General features: G+C 37.7%; 3 protein-coding genes across 4 annotated transcripts; all 3 read right to left on the minus strand.

The window, feature by feature from the left end:
• Window positions 1-329: 329 nt before the first annotated feature.
• LOC147299531 (zinc finger CCCH domain-containing protein 46-like) lies at window positions 330-3508 on the minus strand. 2 transcript variants are annotated; one of them, XM_086257048.1, is made up of 8 exons: window positions 2122-3505; window positions 1831-2016; window positions 1537-1716; window positions 1331-1425; window positions 991-1251; window positions 819-900; window positions 526-734; window positions 330-417 (listed from the first exon to the last, which is right to left on the minus strand). In XM_086257048.1, exons 1-8 carry the CDS (start codon window positions 3066-3068, stop codon window positions 380-382), a joined length of 1998 nt encoding a protein of 665 aa, XP_086113174.1. In that variant the 5' UTR covers window positions 3069-3505; the 3' UTR covers window positions 330-379. The 2 variants fall into 2 exon arrangements, with proteins under 2 accessions (XP_086113174.1, XP_086113180.1); XM_086257054.1 differs by lacking the exon at window positions 330-417 and having other exon boundaries at window positions 497-737; window positions 2122-3508.
• Window positions 3509-4960: 1452 nt separating this feature from the next.
• Window positions 4961-7094, minus strand: LOC147299532 (uncharacterized). Its single transcript, XM_086231056.1, has 2 exons — window positions 6898-7094; window positions 4961-6341 (listed from the first exon to the last, which is right to left on the minus strand). The coding sequence occupies exons 1-2, from the start codon at window positions 7092-7094 to the stop codon at window positions 4961-4963; spliced, it is 1578 nt and encodes a 525-aa protein (XP_086087182.1).
• A 10475-nt stretch (window positions 7095-17569) lies between these two features.
• LOC147299533 (uncharacterized) lies at window positions 17570-18582 on the minus strand. The gene is made up of 2 exons (XM_086231064.1): window positions 18180-18582; window positions 17570-17739 (listed from the first exon to the last, which is right to left on the minus strand). The coding sequence occupies exons 1-2, from the start codon at window positions 18580-18582 to the stop codon at window positions 17570-17572; spliced, it is 573 nt and encodes a 190-aa protein (XP_086087190.1).
• Window positions 18583-18885: the final 303 nt, after the last annotated feature.

Below are 18885 nucleotides of genomic sequence, written 5' to 3' on the forward strand. Positions count from 1 at the left end.
AGATAGGGTACAGAGTAATATATAGACCCCCACTCCCATAAATCAGTTCATTTGTTCTTTTACCGTTTTACGTATACAATTATGTATTATTGTAAGTAGTATAAATATAAATATATATAATTAATGACGACAGAGATCTTGCTGAGATCTTGTCAACAAGTTTCTTTGATGTGGCTATGGTTTCTTTTTCTTCCTTGTGATATATGCTTCTCAATTGTTTCTGCACTTGAGAAAATGTACAAATTAACATCAGCAATGATTCCTTTGACTAGAAATATAGTATATACTATATGCTTACAAGAATCTTGTAAGAGATTGATAAAGCTTACCCTAGCAATTCAAATTCACTCTCCCCCATTGCTGGCCAAGCTTAACTTTCTTAATTACATTCCAATGGTTCCATACCCAAAAGAAAACCTAGAAATTTAAAATTAATCATTTATTTTTTTCAATGGATTATGGGTAGTAAGAAGTGTTTGCATGTTGTATGTGTTTGTTATATAGGGAAAGCAGTAATGGCAGTACCTGGGCATTTGGAGAGAACAGATTTTGGGGAAGTTGCATTGGGGGGGGTAGAAGTGGTGGGCAGTAAATTATTATTATTGTTAGAAGATATGGTTGTGACTGTGGTGCTTTCATTGACTTCTGCAGAAGCAGTTGAGAAGGCATTGATGTTGTCCCCAGCTGATTTCTTTGGTGAAGCAAAGAGGTTATCAGGGAGAATGTGCTCCATACTGCTTTTGAAACAAAAAACATTAATCTGAGATTTGAACAGATTCTGATCAGATATATAATGCTAACTATGTATAATTTAATACCTTTCATGGAAGTCATACTCTTCAGCTCTTGATTCCTCCTTTCCAGTATGCACCTCTTGCTGGAGCAGTTGTTCACCATTTTCTGCAAGAGCAATGTCAACAAAAGGGAAATGAACCAACATTAAGCTTCTCTTTTTACATCAAGAACTCCAGAACATATTGATTAGCCAACCTTCTGGGACTTCTTTATTGCCATCCGGTGAAACAATGAAGGCTTGATTTTTGGGTGTATGTGATAAAGTTGGAGAGGGAAATGGAGACCCTTCTTCGAATAGACCATGATAGTATTGATGATGATTGTGATTATTCTTGATGCCTAGAAGCTGGAGGTTCATAAGTCTTCTTTCTTGGAGTTCAATGGCTTGCTGCAAATTAGCCTGCTCCTCTAATTTCATTCTTAACATCTCTTGGGTACTGTAAAACATTCTTGATCCTACAAAGAGGTCAAAATACATCCTCAATTTACAGGGAGTTCTAGACCATCAGAGGAGCAAAGTTGTCTGCTTTCTTACCATGATTGAGGTCATAAGGCTCCCTAGAATCAAGCCCGGACAGGCTTGAACACAGGGGATAGTCTCCTCTCTCCAACTGTTGGTGTTGTTGCTTCCTGAAATTGTGTAATTCAAAGCAAACATAACAATGTTATACAAAGAAACTAGAAGGGAAAAATCTATAAAACAATAAAAACTTGAAGACTCAAAGTTGCTATGTACTGTACTTGTCTGGTGTTTTCCCCTTCTCCTTATAAGGCTTCACAAGCACCCGGGAATCACATACAAAATGAGGGTTCCCTTTAGCCAAAATGATCTTCACAGTCTCTGAGTATAAAAAGGTGACAAACCCAAACATCCTCTTTTGCTGGTATGGAATCCTCACATCTTGCACTGGTCCATAAATGCTTCAAACCACACAGTCAATTACCCAAAGAAACTATATTTCAGTACTAGTCCTCAATGTCAACTTCATCGTGTTGCTATCGAAGAAAAAAAAAGACAAATTAATGATTAATTACCTAAAATAATTAGAGACATCTTCTTCTCTAAATGTACTATCAGCTGGGAATGTCAAGTAGATCTGCCTTGAACTGTGATTCACATTTCCTCCCAAGGTTAAAGTAGTTGAAATATCGTTTCTCTCAGGTTGGTATCTCCCAAACTTGTGAAGCTCGTCCCCCATCATCAATGCAGATGCTGCTGACCTGAAACACATCAAAATGCAACCACACAAGCTCCATAAACCAAAACTCACTTGAACCAGAAAACCAAAATTTATTCAAAAGGCAATAATGCAAGTATTTATGTACCTTTGAGTGTCATTTTGTTGCTGCAAAAGAAAATTCATGCACTTGTTGTATGGGAAAGAAGCACCACCGGCCATAAACTGTGAGACTGCGGCCAGTTTCTGTTGCTGGGGAGCAGCATTATTGGATCTGAGTAACTCCTGACACTGTTCAAGTGCATTAATGGAGGTATCATCACTAATGGAACCACCATGGAGAAAACGGCAACTGCTGCCATTCTTACAGAACCCTCTTGCAAAGTACAAACATGGTTTCCATCCAACTCCGGAATTGACATCTTGGTCTGACCCAAAACCACACATGCTGCTGGGATTAACAGAGTAGCTTTGTTTGTGCATTGAGTAAACACTTTCAAGCCTTCCATCAAATAAATCATCGGCACTCTTTGGGTCATTGAGAAAAGAAAGATCGCTCTGAAATTGGAATTTGTCAACAAGTTCACTGCTTGAAGAATTATAAGCTGAAGATATGGTGGAAGATAATAAAGACCCAGAAGCAGTGTTACTGTTTTTGGCAACAATATTGGCATAAGAAGGTGAAGAAGTGGAATTGGGACTCCTGGTGTTGTTGAGGCTCCAGAGGTTTGAGGATGGAGAAGATGGGTTAGGCGCTATGTCAAAGCCATTACTAGTGAGTCGTGAAGAAGAGGATAGGGACAAAGGGTTAGGCCTTGAAATGGGGTTGAAATGTGTTGTAGATGATGGAGTAGGAGTAGTAGTAGTAGTAGTAGTAGTAGTAGTAGTAGTCTTGGATGAGTGAATGAGGCCCAGTTGTGTTTTGGCATTGATGATGAGGTTGTGAAGCAGAGTCTCTGGCCCAAATGCCAAACGTATCATCTCCTTGTCACTATGGTCTTGTAACAGAAGGAACCCCATGATTTTGGAGGCATTTTCTGGATCCAAACCTTGGATCCTTGAGAAAACCATCTTTGTAGCTTCGTAAGAATCCATGGAGGCAAGCAAGGAAACACTAGTACTGCTGTAACTGCACAAACAAAACTTCAGTTTCCTGAAGAGAGAGAGAGAGGGAGAGAGAGAGAGAGAGTGAAGCTGGCCCCTGATGTTATATAAAAAGAAGCAATAATGGGTGGATCATTATTTTAGTATAATGATTGTAAGGCTATGTATAAAATAGAGAAGCAAATGTATGACGTAGGACTAGGAGTAGTAGGTGAAACTTTTGGCATGAGCTCAATTTGAAGTTTGAAGATGGATGCTGATGAAGAAGAAGAGAAAGGAAGGAAGGAAGAGTATCAATTCAGAGGTGGTTTGGTGATGTTGTGGCTGCTACTCTGAACCACAACTTTGATGGCAGTACAAACCCTGCAGAAGCAGCAGCCTTGGGAGAGTAAACTCACTCTCACTTTCTCTCTCGTTCATTATTTCCTCTCTCTCTCTCTCTCTTTTAAAAATATTAATTTCAAGGTTTAGTTGTCTTTACAGAAACAGACAAAGCAAGACAAAAGTGGGAGAGCGGATTCAATCTGGTTGAGTGTTGGAAAGCCAACTCCAATCAAAAATGAAAAACCAAAAAACAAGTTAGAAAGGGAAAAGTAGGGTGCGGCTCTATTGCGGATTAAAAATATTAAGGTCTTCCGCTATGATAAGATCCATTTTTTTTTTATCCAAAATTTATTTTGGGTCACAAATAGTGCTGTGTTCCAATTCTCACTGCAATGGTGTTTTTGGGTCACAGTGTTTTATATATATTTAAAATATAGTTAATATTAATTATTTTATGTTTAATTTATAATTTAAAATTTAAATTATAATAAAAACTAATCTACTTATCTTCTTTTAATGAGACCTTTAAAATAAGGTCAATATTGAATATATTTAAAATAAGAAAATTTTATAAATTAGACAACATAAGCCTTACAACATCGGGACTTCAACAACCACAAACAATAAAAACAACACGATAATATAAAGGAAAAACAAGAACAACACGATCACTAAAAGAAAAACAAGAACAATACGATGATTTAAAGAAAAAACAACAACAAGAACTGCATTCGACATGACAGAAAATGAAGCGAACTTCTTATTCGGAGTCCGATGACGAAGAATTGACACCCCCGTAATTATACCAATCTGAGATCTTCTGTTTGGTTTCACACTCATCACATGGTTGAACCGGAGGGTTCTTCCCGCAGGTGCATGGCACGGGTGGTTTGGGCTCTGGCAGGTGGTTCAACCATTGGTGGCGAAGATTTGGGTGATTGGCTAAATCCTTGAGCTCCAATCTCATGCAAAATTCACACAAAGGGACCAAAATATCATCTGAACACTTGCATAACCTCCAGTCTGGTTCTTTTGCACGCTCCATCATTAAACAATAATCGTACAATGGTGCAGCACAGTTAGGGAGGCACTTACACAAGCTTTGATCGCACTATTGCTTGGAGCTCTCACCGACACTTTGCTTAGAAGAGGAAGCCATTTCTAAATGATAGTTATATGGATGTGTTGGCCTTATAGTTAAACCTTGGTATTTATAGGGAAAAAAGCATGATAACTTGCCCATTGGATTCCCTGATGGATTCACAGATACTCGAATCTCACATGTGAAGCAACAGTGTTGTGCATGGGATGGAGTGTGGAGTTAGTGTATAGTCTTGTCATTGGTTCAGTGAATTATTTTGCAAGCATGTGATGGTTGTGTCATGTCATGTCAGATAAGAGAAATCAATGCCTTTATTTCATTTCACAAACTGCAACCGACAAACACAAACACACTTAAACGGCAAATACAAAGACAAATAACAAACTTCAGGATCAACAACGAAGATTAACCTAACATACGATAATGAGAACAACATTGATGAACCATGATTCCGATTTCAATGGGTTGAGGCAAGTGGTGGGTTCCCCTCTCGGATCCAGATGTGCTCAATCAAATTGGTTTTTAAGGATTCGTTGACATTTCGGTCTCTAAGCAAGTTCCGACGAATATTCATCTCAGGTAATGATGATGGAGCGGCATCAGTCGGACATGGTTCTACACCTTCATATTCAGCTTCTGCCCTTCTAGTGCTTGCTTCTGGGTCTATTGGGTCATCCCTACAGTCATCCTCAGGGCGCTCATCCTCCACGATCATATTGTGCAATATTATGCACGCCTTCATGATATACCCAAGCTCAATCGGAGGCCAATAATGAGCATGTCGTTTTATAATCTGCCACCTGGCTTTTAAAATTCCAAATGCCCTCTCCACATCCTTCCTGTATCCCTCATGTCGAGCGGCAAACAATTTGTGGTGGGGAAGAACGGGACTGTGCAATGGAGTAATAAGAGTAGACCATTGAGGGTAGATCCCATATGCAAGATAGTATGGAATGGTGTAGTCTATCCCATTCACAGTGAATTTCACCCTGTGGTTCCGGCCGGAAATCATATCATCAAAAAGATGCGAACAGTCCAGCACATTGATATCATTATTCGACCCAGGTATACCAAAATTTGCATGCCATATCCACGTGTCGTACCCTGCAACGGCTTCAAGGATAACTGTTGGGACACGATAATGCCCACGATAAATAGCTTGCTCGGCCATTGGGCAATTTTGCCATACCCAATGCATGCAATCCAAGCTACCAATCATACCTGGAAATTCTCTACAGCTCCCCTTTCGCAAAAGTTTTCTCAAACTGGTCGGGGTAGGCCTCCGAAGATACTCCGGTCCGAAGACGTCAGTGATGGCTCTCACGAACTTCAAGAATGATTGTCGTATAGTGGTTTGGCTAATGGTCATTGACTCTGAGACCAAATCATACGGAATGCCATATGTCATCACCCGCAGTCCCACAGTCACCTTTTGGTAAGGTGTGCAACCCGCTTTACCGAGAGCGTCAACCTTTAGACAAAAATACTCATCCTGGAGGCAAATCGCTTCGAGAATCCTATTGAATAACGGTTGGTGCATGCGGTATCGCCTGCGGAAAGTCACGGTGTCCTCGATTGGCGAGGGGATGAAGTAGTTGTCCATGAGACGTTCGTGGGAGGCTTCTCGATTCCGGTGTGTGTACCAGCGACTTGAAGAAGTACCGTCATGCCTTGGACGTTCGGCGACGACAGTATGACCCATTGACATGATCAACTGACCCACCATCTCCCTTCCATCCTCTTCCCTATCCCATTCAACATCAGAGTCCGAAGACGAGGAGGAGGATGAATACACGTACAAAGGATTTATCTTAGTGTTTATGGAATGAAAAATGATCCTGAAATAAGATTGAGTGTAACATGTTGATTATGTGGTATTTATATTAAAACCACATGCATGTGAGATCAGGATTGAATGGTCCACATTCATTTGCTTTATGATGGTGTAGTCATTTGATGTACTTTGATTGAGTAGTCATTTTCAACAGTATGCCTGTTATGCAGTAATGATAGCATGCATTAGTCTTATCTACTGTAGAGCATGCATGCATCCATTGGAGTTGTACCATAATAAGTTAGAATCCAATGTTGGGTGGAAATGCAAACATGACTAAATAAATAGCAAACATGACTTAAAACAAGATTGACATTCAAATTAAAGGATACAATTAAATAGCAAACATAATTTAAAACAAGATTAACATTCAAAATAAAAAACACAATTAAAGAGCAAACATAATACAAGGTCTCATTCTAATTATTAGGCGGGTACCCCTGGTTTGACTGATTGAGGTTGGAAAGATCCGGGTAGTATCCAGATGGAGTGTACTCCGAACTGTGGTTAGCACGCATTTGCCTCTTTGCAATGACTCAGCCATCTTTTGCTCCCAATACATTCGTTGCCCTTCATTCATTTTGGAGAGGTCTTGGCCCATAATATTTTGTTCTTCCCATTCTAGCTGCCTCTCGATCCTCACCTTTTCTCTTGCTTCTTTTGCGGCGTCTCTTTCACTCCTTGCACGCTCCCTATCAAGTCTCGTTTGTATGAAAACCCTTGAATTTTCATTATAATGATCTACTGCCTCAACCATATGAGTTTGGACGGGCTCGGCTGCCTTGGCCCGTTTTGCATGGTTTTTCCCTGGTGGCCTTGGCCGCGATGAACCTATTGGTTGGAATGGTGGTGGGTTTTTGTCCTCGCCAAGTGGTATGACTGGATCGGCCTCCTAAGGATCATCATCGACGGGAGTGTCGGCATCGTCGGTGGCGGGGGTCTCTGGATCACTAAACCGGACATGAGCACTTTCCTTTATTTGGCGGGGATCGTCAGCGTACTTTGCACTTTATCTGGTGGGGGTCGTCGGCGTACTTTGCACTTTCCTTTATTTGTTTCCAAATGTGCACTCATGGAAACTTGAATCTAGTCTTGTTTCGAAAACTTTCAAGTGCTTGCGTAAACTATAATAATAAAATAAAAATATATAAATATGCTTTATAAATAAACAAAACAAAAAATAATAAAACCATTATATAAATATGCTACATTTATAAACAGAACAAAAAAAATCATACAAATATATAAATATGCTTGATAGATAAACAAAACAAAAAATAATAATATCATTATATAAATATGCTACATTTATAAACAAAACAAAAAATAATCATACAAATATATAAATATGTTTGATACATAAACAAAACAAAAAATAATAATACCATTATATAAATATGCTTCATTTATAAACAAAACATATAATAATCATACAAAACATATAATAATCATACAAAACATATATATACATGCTTGATAATTTGATAAAACAAAAAATAATCATACAAATATAAAAATGCATAAAAACTTAACACATTGGCATCATTTGCACTGCTTGCGCGCATTCGCTCGGCCTCCACTAAGCAAGCATAAAATTTGTTGCAATCACGCGCAATATCTTTGAATCGTGCTTTAACGCCGCCAACCTTACGAATGGTTTCACCCCCCATGTTACGCTTGAAAATTTGATAAATTTGTTCGCAAAGCACGTCGGCTCTATTTTGGGCACCAAGACAACCGTCAGGAGACCTCTCTAGGTATGCCATCACTAGGGCTTCATCTTCAGCTACCCCCCAAGCATTTCCTCTAGGAGCCATGACGAAGAAAAAAAAAATTTGTGCAAATTTGGTAAAAAAAGTTGTAGTTTGTGATGAAAAACTATGAGTTTTGTATGATACATATACACCCATTTGAGAATATAGCTGTTGGAGGGTTTGGACAATTTTAAACATTTTTTTGAAATTTTTTAAAAAAATTTCGGGTGTTTTTTTAATTTTTAAATCATTTGTTTAAACAAAACTAATTGGCTACCATTTGGACCGTTGATAATCAACGGTCCTTTAATCTAGGCCCTGCAATTTGGTTTGGGTTTAAAAAAAAAAAGAAAAAAAAAAGGGCCCAACGGCCGTTTCTTGTTGGCCGCTCATCACCAACGGTCAAGCCATTTGGACCGTTGGTGCATCTCAATTTCCAAGCATACGCTGGTATATCACTATCCCAGACAGTTTTGGTATTGTGTCAGTATGGCTGCAGACCAGTGGAAAGCTTGCTTTCCTTCACGTGGGTAGGCCAGCCAGCATTTGGCTCTCAAAATTTTTGGCTCACAGCTGTGACCCAGAAGTGGGTTTCAATTTGGGTTACACCTCATTTTGGCTCACCTTTTCCGGCCCGCAGTGAGTTAATGTGAGGCAAATGTGACCCATTTTGGGCTTTTGGGTCACAAAAGCCGGTGCATAGTGGTAGGTCTAAGCATGGATGTAGACTCTAGTTGTGGTTCGTTGGATGCAATAGATGGCTAGGATTAAAAAATAGAACAGCAACCCATCTTCTTGAAACAACCCATGTGCAACTCATATGGATCAGAAAAAGAACCCAAGCAACAACGACAAACGATGAACGATGAACGACGAACTAGAGAAGAACGCATGATTCGAGGGAGGAGCTGAACGATTTTAGAGAGAATCGAGTTGAACGATTTAAGAATCAACCAGGTTATCTCTCTCTCTCTCCCTCTCCCTCTTCGTCTCTCTTTGTCTCTGTATAGGATTTGTGAAAAAACCCACTTACTAATTTAAGTTTTTCTATAGCTTTCTTGATTCCAAACAAATGATTTAGGGTTAATATTATGTTCACACTCTTTTTTGCTTTTGAGATTGAATATGAATTAGTGAATTTGACTTTCATACATATAAATTTTTTCTTCATGGTAGGTTCTTCATGGAATTAATTTTTTTTTCCTCTGTAAATGAATGATAGAAACCCAAATTTATATAATTTTGTTTTTTGTAAAATAATATGAATAGATTCTTTCATATAGATGTGTGCATGGGTTCCTTCACTTAGTTTTTGTGCATAGGATTATCTTTTTCTTTCATGTGTAAATGAATGACAGAAATCCAATCCTATATTTTTTTTTTGTAAAATAATGCATGTGAATTGTTTAAGCTGAGATTATTTTAGGCCAGCTTAAGCTGAATTTGTTTAAGAGTATGAATTTTGTGATTTGTGTTCCTTTGTATACTGTGAGATTGAGTTTTATTTTCCTTTCGTTGTTCTTGATTTTCCCCTGCTTTTAATCTAGAGTCACATAGTTCTTCTCTTTATTCATTTTATTCATTTCGGTTTTTTATGTCCAAATACAGGTAATGATGCAGAGATTATGATACATTAGAACAAATGGACTTCCATGTACAAGTTGCTTGATGAGGGTAAAAGGATTGTACAAGTGCTGTTAGGGATTTTATTTGTTTTAATTGTCAATGCAATTGTAAAACACTTAAAATCGTGATCGATCAAGTGTGTATTATTTGTAACTTGGAGCTTTGATAATTTAATGGTTCTATCTTAAGTCTCTGCAAAGATTAATGGTAAACAAGAATGACTATGTTTTTTTCTCCTCTACTTTCAAATTGTCTCTTTCCCACATTTGAGTATTTCATGAATAGAAGTTATATTATACAACAAAACATTTTATAGCTAAGATCTAGTCATATTTTCTAGATGTGTTTTTAAACAGAGACTTTGTTTCAAGCTTATTATGCTTATCATATGCCTAAGAAAAAGCATGATCTACCAATGCTGAGCTTCCTTAAGCAAAGAAGTCGAAGTCTTATTAATGCTAGAAGAGAAAGGGATAAAAACCTCCTACCTAACTTCTGCCCAGAAAAGAAATAGCTAGCTTGTTCTCATTGGGATAAAAACCACTAGAAGAAAGACTTGAAGGAGGGGAAGCTACAGACTAAAGGTTTCACTTTTCATATTCTCGAAAGACATCCATATTCTCTAAGGAAAAAAAAAATATATATATATATATATGATGAACAAATGGTTGTTTTCCAACAAATATCATTGGAAAAATTAATGATCTCCCTGAAGAAATAATTTTTTCTTTCAAATCCTTGAAGTTTAAAGTTATATATTTATTATGTTCTACAAATGATGAAGGATAAACAAGAATGACCATACCAAAAATCTACGTGTAATAACATCTCTATGTGCACAAATCCAGAAATTTGTATTAACATCTAAACATCCACGTACATTCTTGATAAACATATTTGATCCATAGCAGATTACACATTCAAACAAAATACATAGATGAGACCCATTTTGCTCAGCTTGTGAAGGCTTCAATATCCATATGCACAACTTGTACAAAGTATCCAATGTTAGGCTACAACTTAACATGATGCCTCTCAACAAAAATATGATAGTACCTCCCTCTTCAAAATTTGCAGCATCACTCTCGCCATAGCTGCATACATGACTTGTAAACAAAAATTATAAGCATGATACATGTTTAAACACCTCAACATAAATTTTAAAAAGAAAGAAAAAAAAAACCAGTCTAATAAATAGTAAATTCACATCAAATATATATATATATATATATATAAGAATGATACCTTGAACCACAACTAGGCATCATTCATATTTGGTGAGATACCTTCTCCATCCTTGTTGCACATGGAAGACATGCATGAAAGTTAGTTATTGCAGATATTTCATCCTCAAATTAATTGAAAGACTTAATAACATAAATAGAGTACTTACACACTAGTGAAAGTTGGACAAGTTCGTTTATCATGACCGATTTGTCCACACCCATGACAATGTCGTCTACCCTTTTCTTTTGCCTTCTCTTTCCCTCCCTTTAATCTTTTTCCAGACCCTTTTGCATTTACTTGAAGTGGGTCATTTAATCGTTTTAGCTGAGAACTATTAGTCAAATTTTCAGAGGCTTCTACACATGTGCAAGTTAAATTCTTAGAAGCTTCTCCACTATTATTCGAAGTACTAGCTACCATTGATTTTACATTTTCCTGCATTAATTCAAAATTAGCTAATAACTCCTTACTTGCCTCTTCAGATACTAAAGCACTATCAATTAACTTAGAGGCAATATTGGATAGTTTGGCTTGCCACATCAACAATGCGTTATCACCACCATCATTTATTTCAACATCATTCTCTTCCAAAACTATACCAGATTTTGCAGCCCTTGTTCACCTTTTTAAGATGTATTTATTTGGCAAGTAGTCAACTTGTTTTATCAGAAATAATGTCAACATGTGCCTACATGGAATTCCTTCAAACTCAAATTTTTTACAGCTACATGAGACATAATCCAAAGCTTTGTCATATACAACTTCACGCATTTTTACACGTCTATCAGATGTTCTCTCCATTGCCTTATAAACATTTAGATTCTCATCCTCTCTTATGAGTTCAAGTACACACCGAAAAATTTCCCACAATTCATCTTGAAATTCGTAGAAAATTGTACGTGTATAAATTCCAGCCATTTGCTTCTCCATCCGCATTAGTAATTTCAATATAGGTTTTTCATTAATATCAACATGATCAGCAACTAACTCATTATGACGTTGACAAGCAAGCGCCGTACCAAATCGTAGCACGAAATCCATCAATGAATTCCATCTTGAAACATAATCGTTAAAAAATGAATGACAACTTTCAACTCTCTAGCTGCTAGACATTCTTGCAGAGAAAACATGTTTGACATAGGCAGGAACCCATCTTGAGCGCAAATCATATATAGAAGTCAACCAAACATTCTCCTTAAATTTTCTTTTGTCTATTATATCCATCCACTTTGAATCAACCTCTTCTTGTGTATCTGAATCCCAAATACATTTTTGTAATTCTTTATAGCTCTCACTATGAACCGAAACATTTAGCTTTTCAAAAAACTTGTTCACAATATGCCAAATGCAATATTTATGATATGTATGTGGAAAAGCTTGAGAAATTGCCTTTGTTATTGCTGGATCTTGATCTGTGATAATAACTTTAGGTTGATCAGCTGGCATAGCTTTCTTAAATTGCTCAAACAACCAAATAAAAGACTGTAGTCTCTTTACTCAAGAATGCATGCAAGAATGATTGTTTGACCATGATTATTAGCACCCACAAAAGGCGCAAAAATCATGCCATAACGGTTTGTGTTGTATGTGGTATCAAATACAATCACATCACCATAAAAATGATAAGCTCGCCTTGAAGTTGCATCAGCCCAAAAACAATGAGTAAGCCTATCATCACCATCTGACTCCATCTTAAAAAAGAATGATCCATTTTTTGCTTGTTCACCAACGAAATGCTCAAGTAACATTTTTGCATCATGTCCTTTCATCTCTTTTCGCAAGTCTCTTTCATAATTATACTGACAGGACCGCCTCCGGAGTCCACCCTAAAACCCGGAGAGGTCCTGCGGGAACCCAAATTCAAGGAAAATCCTACCGAAAATTCGGCAGAACCTTCCCTGAAAATGGACTAACCCAGAAATTTCAAACCTGTTAAAAAGCACTTCTAACATATCAACCACCTCTACCACAACCAAATAGGGTCTCAGACCCAACAATTTTAAAGAAAAACCATCTGAGAATTTTAAGTGTGATCATCAGAGCCACTATCCTAATACAAGGAATTTTTACAAGAATATTAACTGGCGCCTACACGGTCCGACTTGAGAGATGGATGTAACTGCCTCGACGTGTTTAGCTTGACCTCCACCAAAGCTACTACCTGGGGGAACAATTTAAAACAAAACAAGATAAACCGTGAGACAAACTCAGTGAGTGGACAGTTTAATAGAAACGAAAATAAAAATAAACTTTCTGTTTCAGAAAATCCTTCAAAACCACATTTAGCACCAAGACCTCACGTCACTCTCTGAAATCCCCCAATTTTAAAATCATTTCCAAACTTTAAGAGAGTTATAAAACTAATAAGACTCAAAGCAAAGATAAATCAAAACTCATTTCTCAAAAGCCACTCATCTAAATAAACAAAGTCATAGTAATAATAAAATTGAAATCATTATAAAACTCGAAAAGTAGGTTCTCACTTAAAATCCATATTTAAACTCTTGAAAATATCAATTTCATTTTCCACCATGCTATATACCCTGAATAACCTGGCCATACACATGTGCGGAATTCCTGCATCACACAGGCAGGCAATATCCTGGCCATACACACGTGTGAATAAAATCAGCTCGTGCAGGCAAATCCTGGTTGTACGTGCACGCAGAGCAGCCCCCAAAGGGCGAAGCATCCCGACACACGGCCCAAAGCCTATATGTGTGCCGTGATGGGTCCCAAAGACCTATGTATCTGATAATCTGGAGGGTACTGCAAAGGGTGGTTTGAAAACCATTTTTCCATAACCCAAATAAATCATTTTTCCACCAAGAATAGAATAATTGTACCTTTCCAAGAAACTTTAAATCCATGAACTTATTGCATAAATTCCAAATTCAAAATAAGTTATCCTCCACAACGAAAATTCCCAAATTAACAAAGTCATTACTCAACATGGAAATCTCATTTACAAATTTTCAAACTAGATAAAATCTCATGTTTGGTTTTCCAATAATTAAATGGGCAAATAAATCATTTAAAACCCATAATAATTCAATTAAAATCAAGGTTAAATTCAAAAGTCATCATATTTGGATAAAATCATTATCAAATCATGATTTAAAAATCTTGAAGTTCCTGAAAATCATTTTTAAGGAAAACAAAATCCAACTCACTACGCAGAAATCAATTATTCAAGATATTAAACATGAACAAATCCATGAATTTATAAAAACGTTCAAGAAACCAAGTCCACTCACAGTTAGAATCCTAGCTCCGATCCTCCGCCGAATCGTTTCGAGCCGCGGTCGTCTCGCCTATAAAATAGACAATCAACGAAATAAAATTAGTTCCGACTCAAGACACTTAAACGTAGATATGTACTCAACTTAACCTCACACCCGCCTCCCATTCTAGTTCGACGATTCCCAACCTCCATTCGTAGACCTAAAACCCCTACATGAACACTCCTGAAGCTCCCCGGCTCAGCCTAACCAAAAACGTCCTAACCAAGATCAATAACTCACTCCACCATTTCCTTAAAAATCATCCTGCATTCACTAAAATACAATGGGGTTCGAAATCCCCTTGTGTGCCGCCCAAGGTGGCTGTCTCAAATCATATTTTTAGCCAAGAAATGCCTAATTCCTCAAACCCATTCAATCCTTCAATCTTAAACCACAATTGGGGTCCCTAGGAATAGAATTTATTACTCAAAACAACACAAATGGCCCTCTAGTCCGAAAATTAAAGAACAACTCGAAATGGCTTCAAAAACTCAGAAACTTCAAATTCCCAATTACTCGAAATTGAACAACATGAATTTAGGGAAATGAAGGCCCAATAGAAGAGGAAGAAAACTCACCTAAAATGGAGGTGTTTGGTGCCGGAAATTGGTCAGAATCCAACGAGACAAAGAGGAGCCAAGCTGCTGGTTTTCAGGGTTTCCTGTGCGCGCGGCTAGGCTGGCTGGAAGAGCGCTGGGGGAGGTCGCCGGCCTGAGGGAAGGTCACCGGAGAGTGGTGACTGCGAGGGGAGGCCGGCGTTGATGGCCAGTGTTGAGCACAGAGGGAAAGAGCAGAGAGAGAGAGAACACGGGGCGAGAGAGAGAATGAGGGGAGAGTGTGAGCTCGGGAGGGTGGCCGGCGCCTGGGGTGTTCGCCAGTAAGCTTAGGTCGGAGGGGGGCGTCGACGGCGGGCTGGGTGATGGTGGTGGTCGGTTGGTGCAGGGCTGGTTGCGGGGGAGGAGAAAACAGGGAAAGGGAGAGTGCGTGGAGAGAGAATAAATAGAGGGAGAGAGAGAAACTTCTAGAAAAATCTGATTTTTAAACCCAATTTGTCCATTTTACGAAATTGTCCCTCACTTCAAACGCTCATATCTTTCAACCTGTAACTCGGATCGACGCGTGCTACGTGTCTATGAAATCGTGGGCTCGAAACCTATCTAACGGACCCAAAGTCAAAATCAAAAGCCCTTTTATTTTAAAAGTCAACTTTGGGTCAACCCCAAATTAAAACGAAAATAAAAATTTAAATCAAAACTCTTTTTATTGCCCAAATAAATCTCAAAATCTTTAAAATACAATTTCACATCCTTTAAAAAAAAAAATCTCTTAAAAACATAGTTAAATAAAAATTTAAATTTCTAGTGGAAATTTGGATCGGGTCGTTACATATACATATCCTTCTGAGTACAACCAACATTTTCCATGCCTCCAGCTTAAACTTCAAAAAGGCTAAATTGTTGATGCTTGGGTATATTAACTGACCTAAGTTGTTGTGCCAATGATTTTTTAACTTGGGATACCATACGGTGAGATCTCAACAAATGTACTTTTCTAGGAGATGTCCAATCATGGTTGTGTTCCTTCACAAACTGTGATATTATATACTTTGTACCATTTTTTGACTTCTTAACTGCAAGCTTGGCCTTACATCCCTTCCGTACTATTCCTCGATGCCTTTTACTTCCACTACCAATCTTTTTGGTATATATACCTTCTTTAAAGCACACATACTCTTTCCTTAAGATCTCTTCAGAAACTTTATTCTTCGTACTAGAACGACTTCGAATACTAAATCTAGACTTTCTCGCATAATTATTATAAAATTCACGAACATCATTGAGTGATTCAAACTCCTGGCCTACTTTTGGTTTGTAATCATCTACTACTTGAGGGATGAAAGTTATATTAGGATTCTTTTCATTGACATCTTTTCCAAATTCAGATTCATGGTGGTTCCCTACTTCAAGGTTCTCCTCCATTTCATCCAAAATAAAACACTAACAAAATACATACAAAGACCAATTAAGTGGAAAACTAGCAATAGAAAAAAAAAACAATTTAAATGAGTAAATACTAGCAGCATTCATAGTGAGTAAGATTTTACACATGAAAGAAAAAGATAATCCTATGCACAACAACTAAGTGAAGGAACCCATGCACACATCTATGTGAAAGAATCTATTCATATTATTTTACAAAAAAAAAATATATAAATTTGGGTTTCTATCATTCATTTATAGAGGAAAAAAAAAATAATTCTATGAAGAACCTACCATGAAGAAAAAATTTATATGTATGAAAGTCAAATTCACTAATTCATATTCAATCTCAAAAGCAAAAAAGAGTGTGAACATAATATTAACCCTAAATCATTTGCTTGGAATCAAGAAAGCTATAGAAAAACTTAAATTAGTAAGTGGGTTTTTTCACAAATCTTATACAGAGACAAAGAGATATGAAGAGGGAGAGGGAGAGAGAGAGATAACCTGGTTGATTCTTAAATCGTTCAACTCGATCCTCTCTAAAATCGTTTAGCTCCTCCCTCGAATCATGCGTTCTTCTCTAGTTCATCTTTCATCATTCATTGTTCATCGTTCGTCGTTGTCGCTTGGGTTCTTTTTCTGATCCATATGGGTTGCACATGGGTTGTTTCAAGAAGATGGGTTGCTGTTCTATTTTTTAATCCTAGCCATCTATTGCATCCAATGGACCACAAATAGAGTCCGCACCCGGGAAAAGTAAGGCCTTCTACTACAGTAAAAGCCATTTTTTGATAGCCAAAGTCATTTTAGGTGTTGTAATAGTATTTTTTAGGGTGCAGTCTACTGTGGTGATGATATTCAAATTTGGATATCAGGATTTTTTACTCAATTAAATTATGTCTAATCTTGATTAATTGACCTATAATTTAAAATTTATAACTTAAATGTTTATAAAAATTATACCATTAGTAATATTTTTGAAAAATCTTTAATTTAAGGTCAATATTGAATATATTTAAATATTTTATTTGTTAACCAAAATTATAATTTCTCTATTTTATATATTTTATTACTCAAAAACGGTAAATACAACATAATTTATTTTATTTCATGAACGAAGACATAAAATTAAACAACAACACCCAACAACACCCAACAACACCCAACAACAAAGCAACGAGGAATGAACGACACGCTGGAAAAGTAAAAAGAAAAAACAATAAATGATCTAAACAACCACAATACATAGAACGAACGGATGATGATTCCCAACTCAACCATATGGTGCATTTCCTTTTCGAATCCAGATGTGCTTAATCAGGTTGGTTTTCAGGGATGCGTTTGCATTTCTTGACTTGATCAAGTGCCTCTGAGAAGAATTCTATTGTTGACTGCTACATCTATTGGCTCATCGGTGCAATCATCTTCAAGGCGCTCATCCTCCAAGATCATGTTGTGCAAAATGATGCATCCTCCAAGATCATATTGTGCAAAATGATGCACGCCTTCATGATATACCCAAGATCGACCTTTTCCCACATACGTACAGGTCATTTTATAATCTGCCATCGGGCTTTTATAATCCCAAACGCCCTCTCTACATCCTTCTGGTAGCCCCTTTGTCTCTTTGCAAACAACTTGTTTGGATCTTCTATAGGGGTATGTAATGAAGTAATCAGAGTGGGCCATTGAGGGTAGATCCCGTTTGCAAGATAGTACGAGATTCTATATTCCATACCATTCACAGTGTACTTGACACGGTGGTTCTGGCCGAGAATCTCAGAATCAAAGAGATGCGAACAATCGAGCACCGTGATGTCATTATTTGATCCAGGGAACCCAAATTTTGAATGTCATATCCACGTGTCATACTAGGCAACGACTTCTAGAATAAAAATTGAGACATGGTAATGCCCACGGTAATAAGCTTGGCCGGCCATTGGACAATTTTGCCACACCCAATGCATACAATCCAAGCTACCAATCATATCTGAAAAATCTTCGTCGGTTCCCTTTCGCAAAAGCTTTCTCATATCAGTCATAGTAGGTCGGCAAAGATACTCATCTTCGTAGATGTCTGAGATGGCCTTCACAAACTTCCTGAAGGATGTTGGTATGGTTGTTTGGCTTATGGTCAGTTGCTCCGAGATTAGATCATATGAAGCGCCATATGCCATTACCCTCAAGGCTGCCGTTATCTTTTGATGAGATGTACAGCCCATTCTACTAAGGGCATTGGGTCTTGCTCGGAAATACTCATCATGGCTGCAAACATCTTCAAGAATCCTATTGAATAGAGGTTGGTGCATGCGGTATCGCCTGCGAAAGATCACAGTGTCCTCCAAAGGGGCGTCGATGAAGTAGTGCTCCATGAGACGTTTGTGGCCGGCTTCCGTATTCCGGTGTGTGTATCAGCAATTTGAAGACATACCGCCGTGCCTTCGATGTTCGACAGTGTCTCCATGAGCCACGTCAATGAGAAAACTCCCCACAAGCTCCCTCCTTTCATCTTCCCTTTCGTAATCAGATTCCAAAGACGAGGATGATGAAAACATGTAAGCTCTTCTTGTTCTTACATCATCTCGAGTCTCACATTCTCTCTTGCTTCCCTTGCACGCTATTTCTCTTGTCTCGAATGTAGGAGAAGCTGTGTGTTCTCATTGTATATGTCAATC

This window comes from Dryas octopetala, chromosome 1 (genome assembly GCF_963921425.1).
Source record: "Dryas octopetala chromosome 1, drDryOcto1.1, whole genome shotgun sequence".
Taxonomy (NCBI): Eukaryota; Viridiplantae; Streptophyta; class Magnoliopsida; order Rosales; family Rosaceae; genus Dryas; species Dryas octopetala.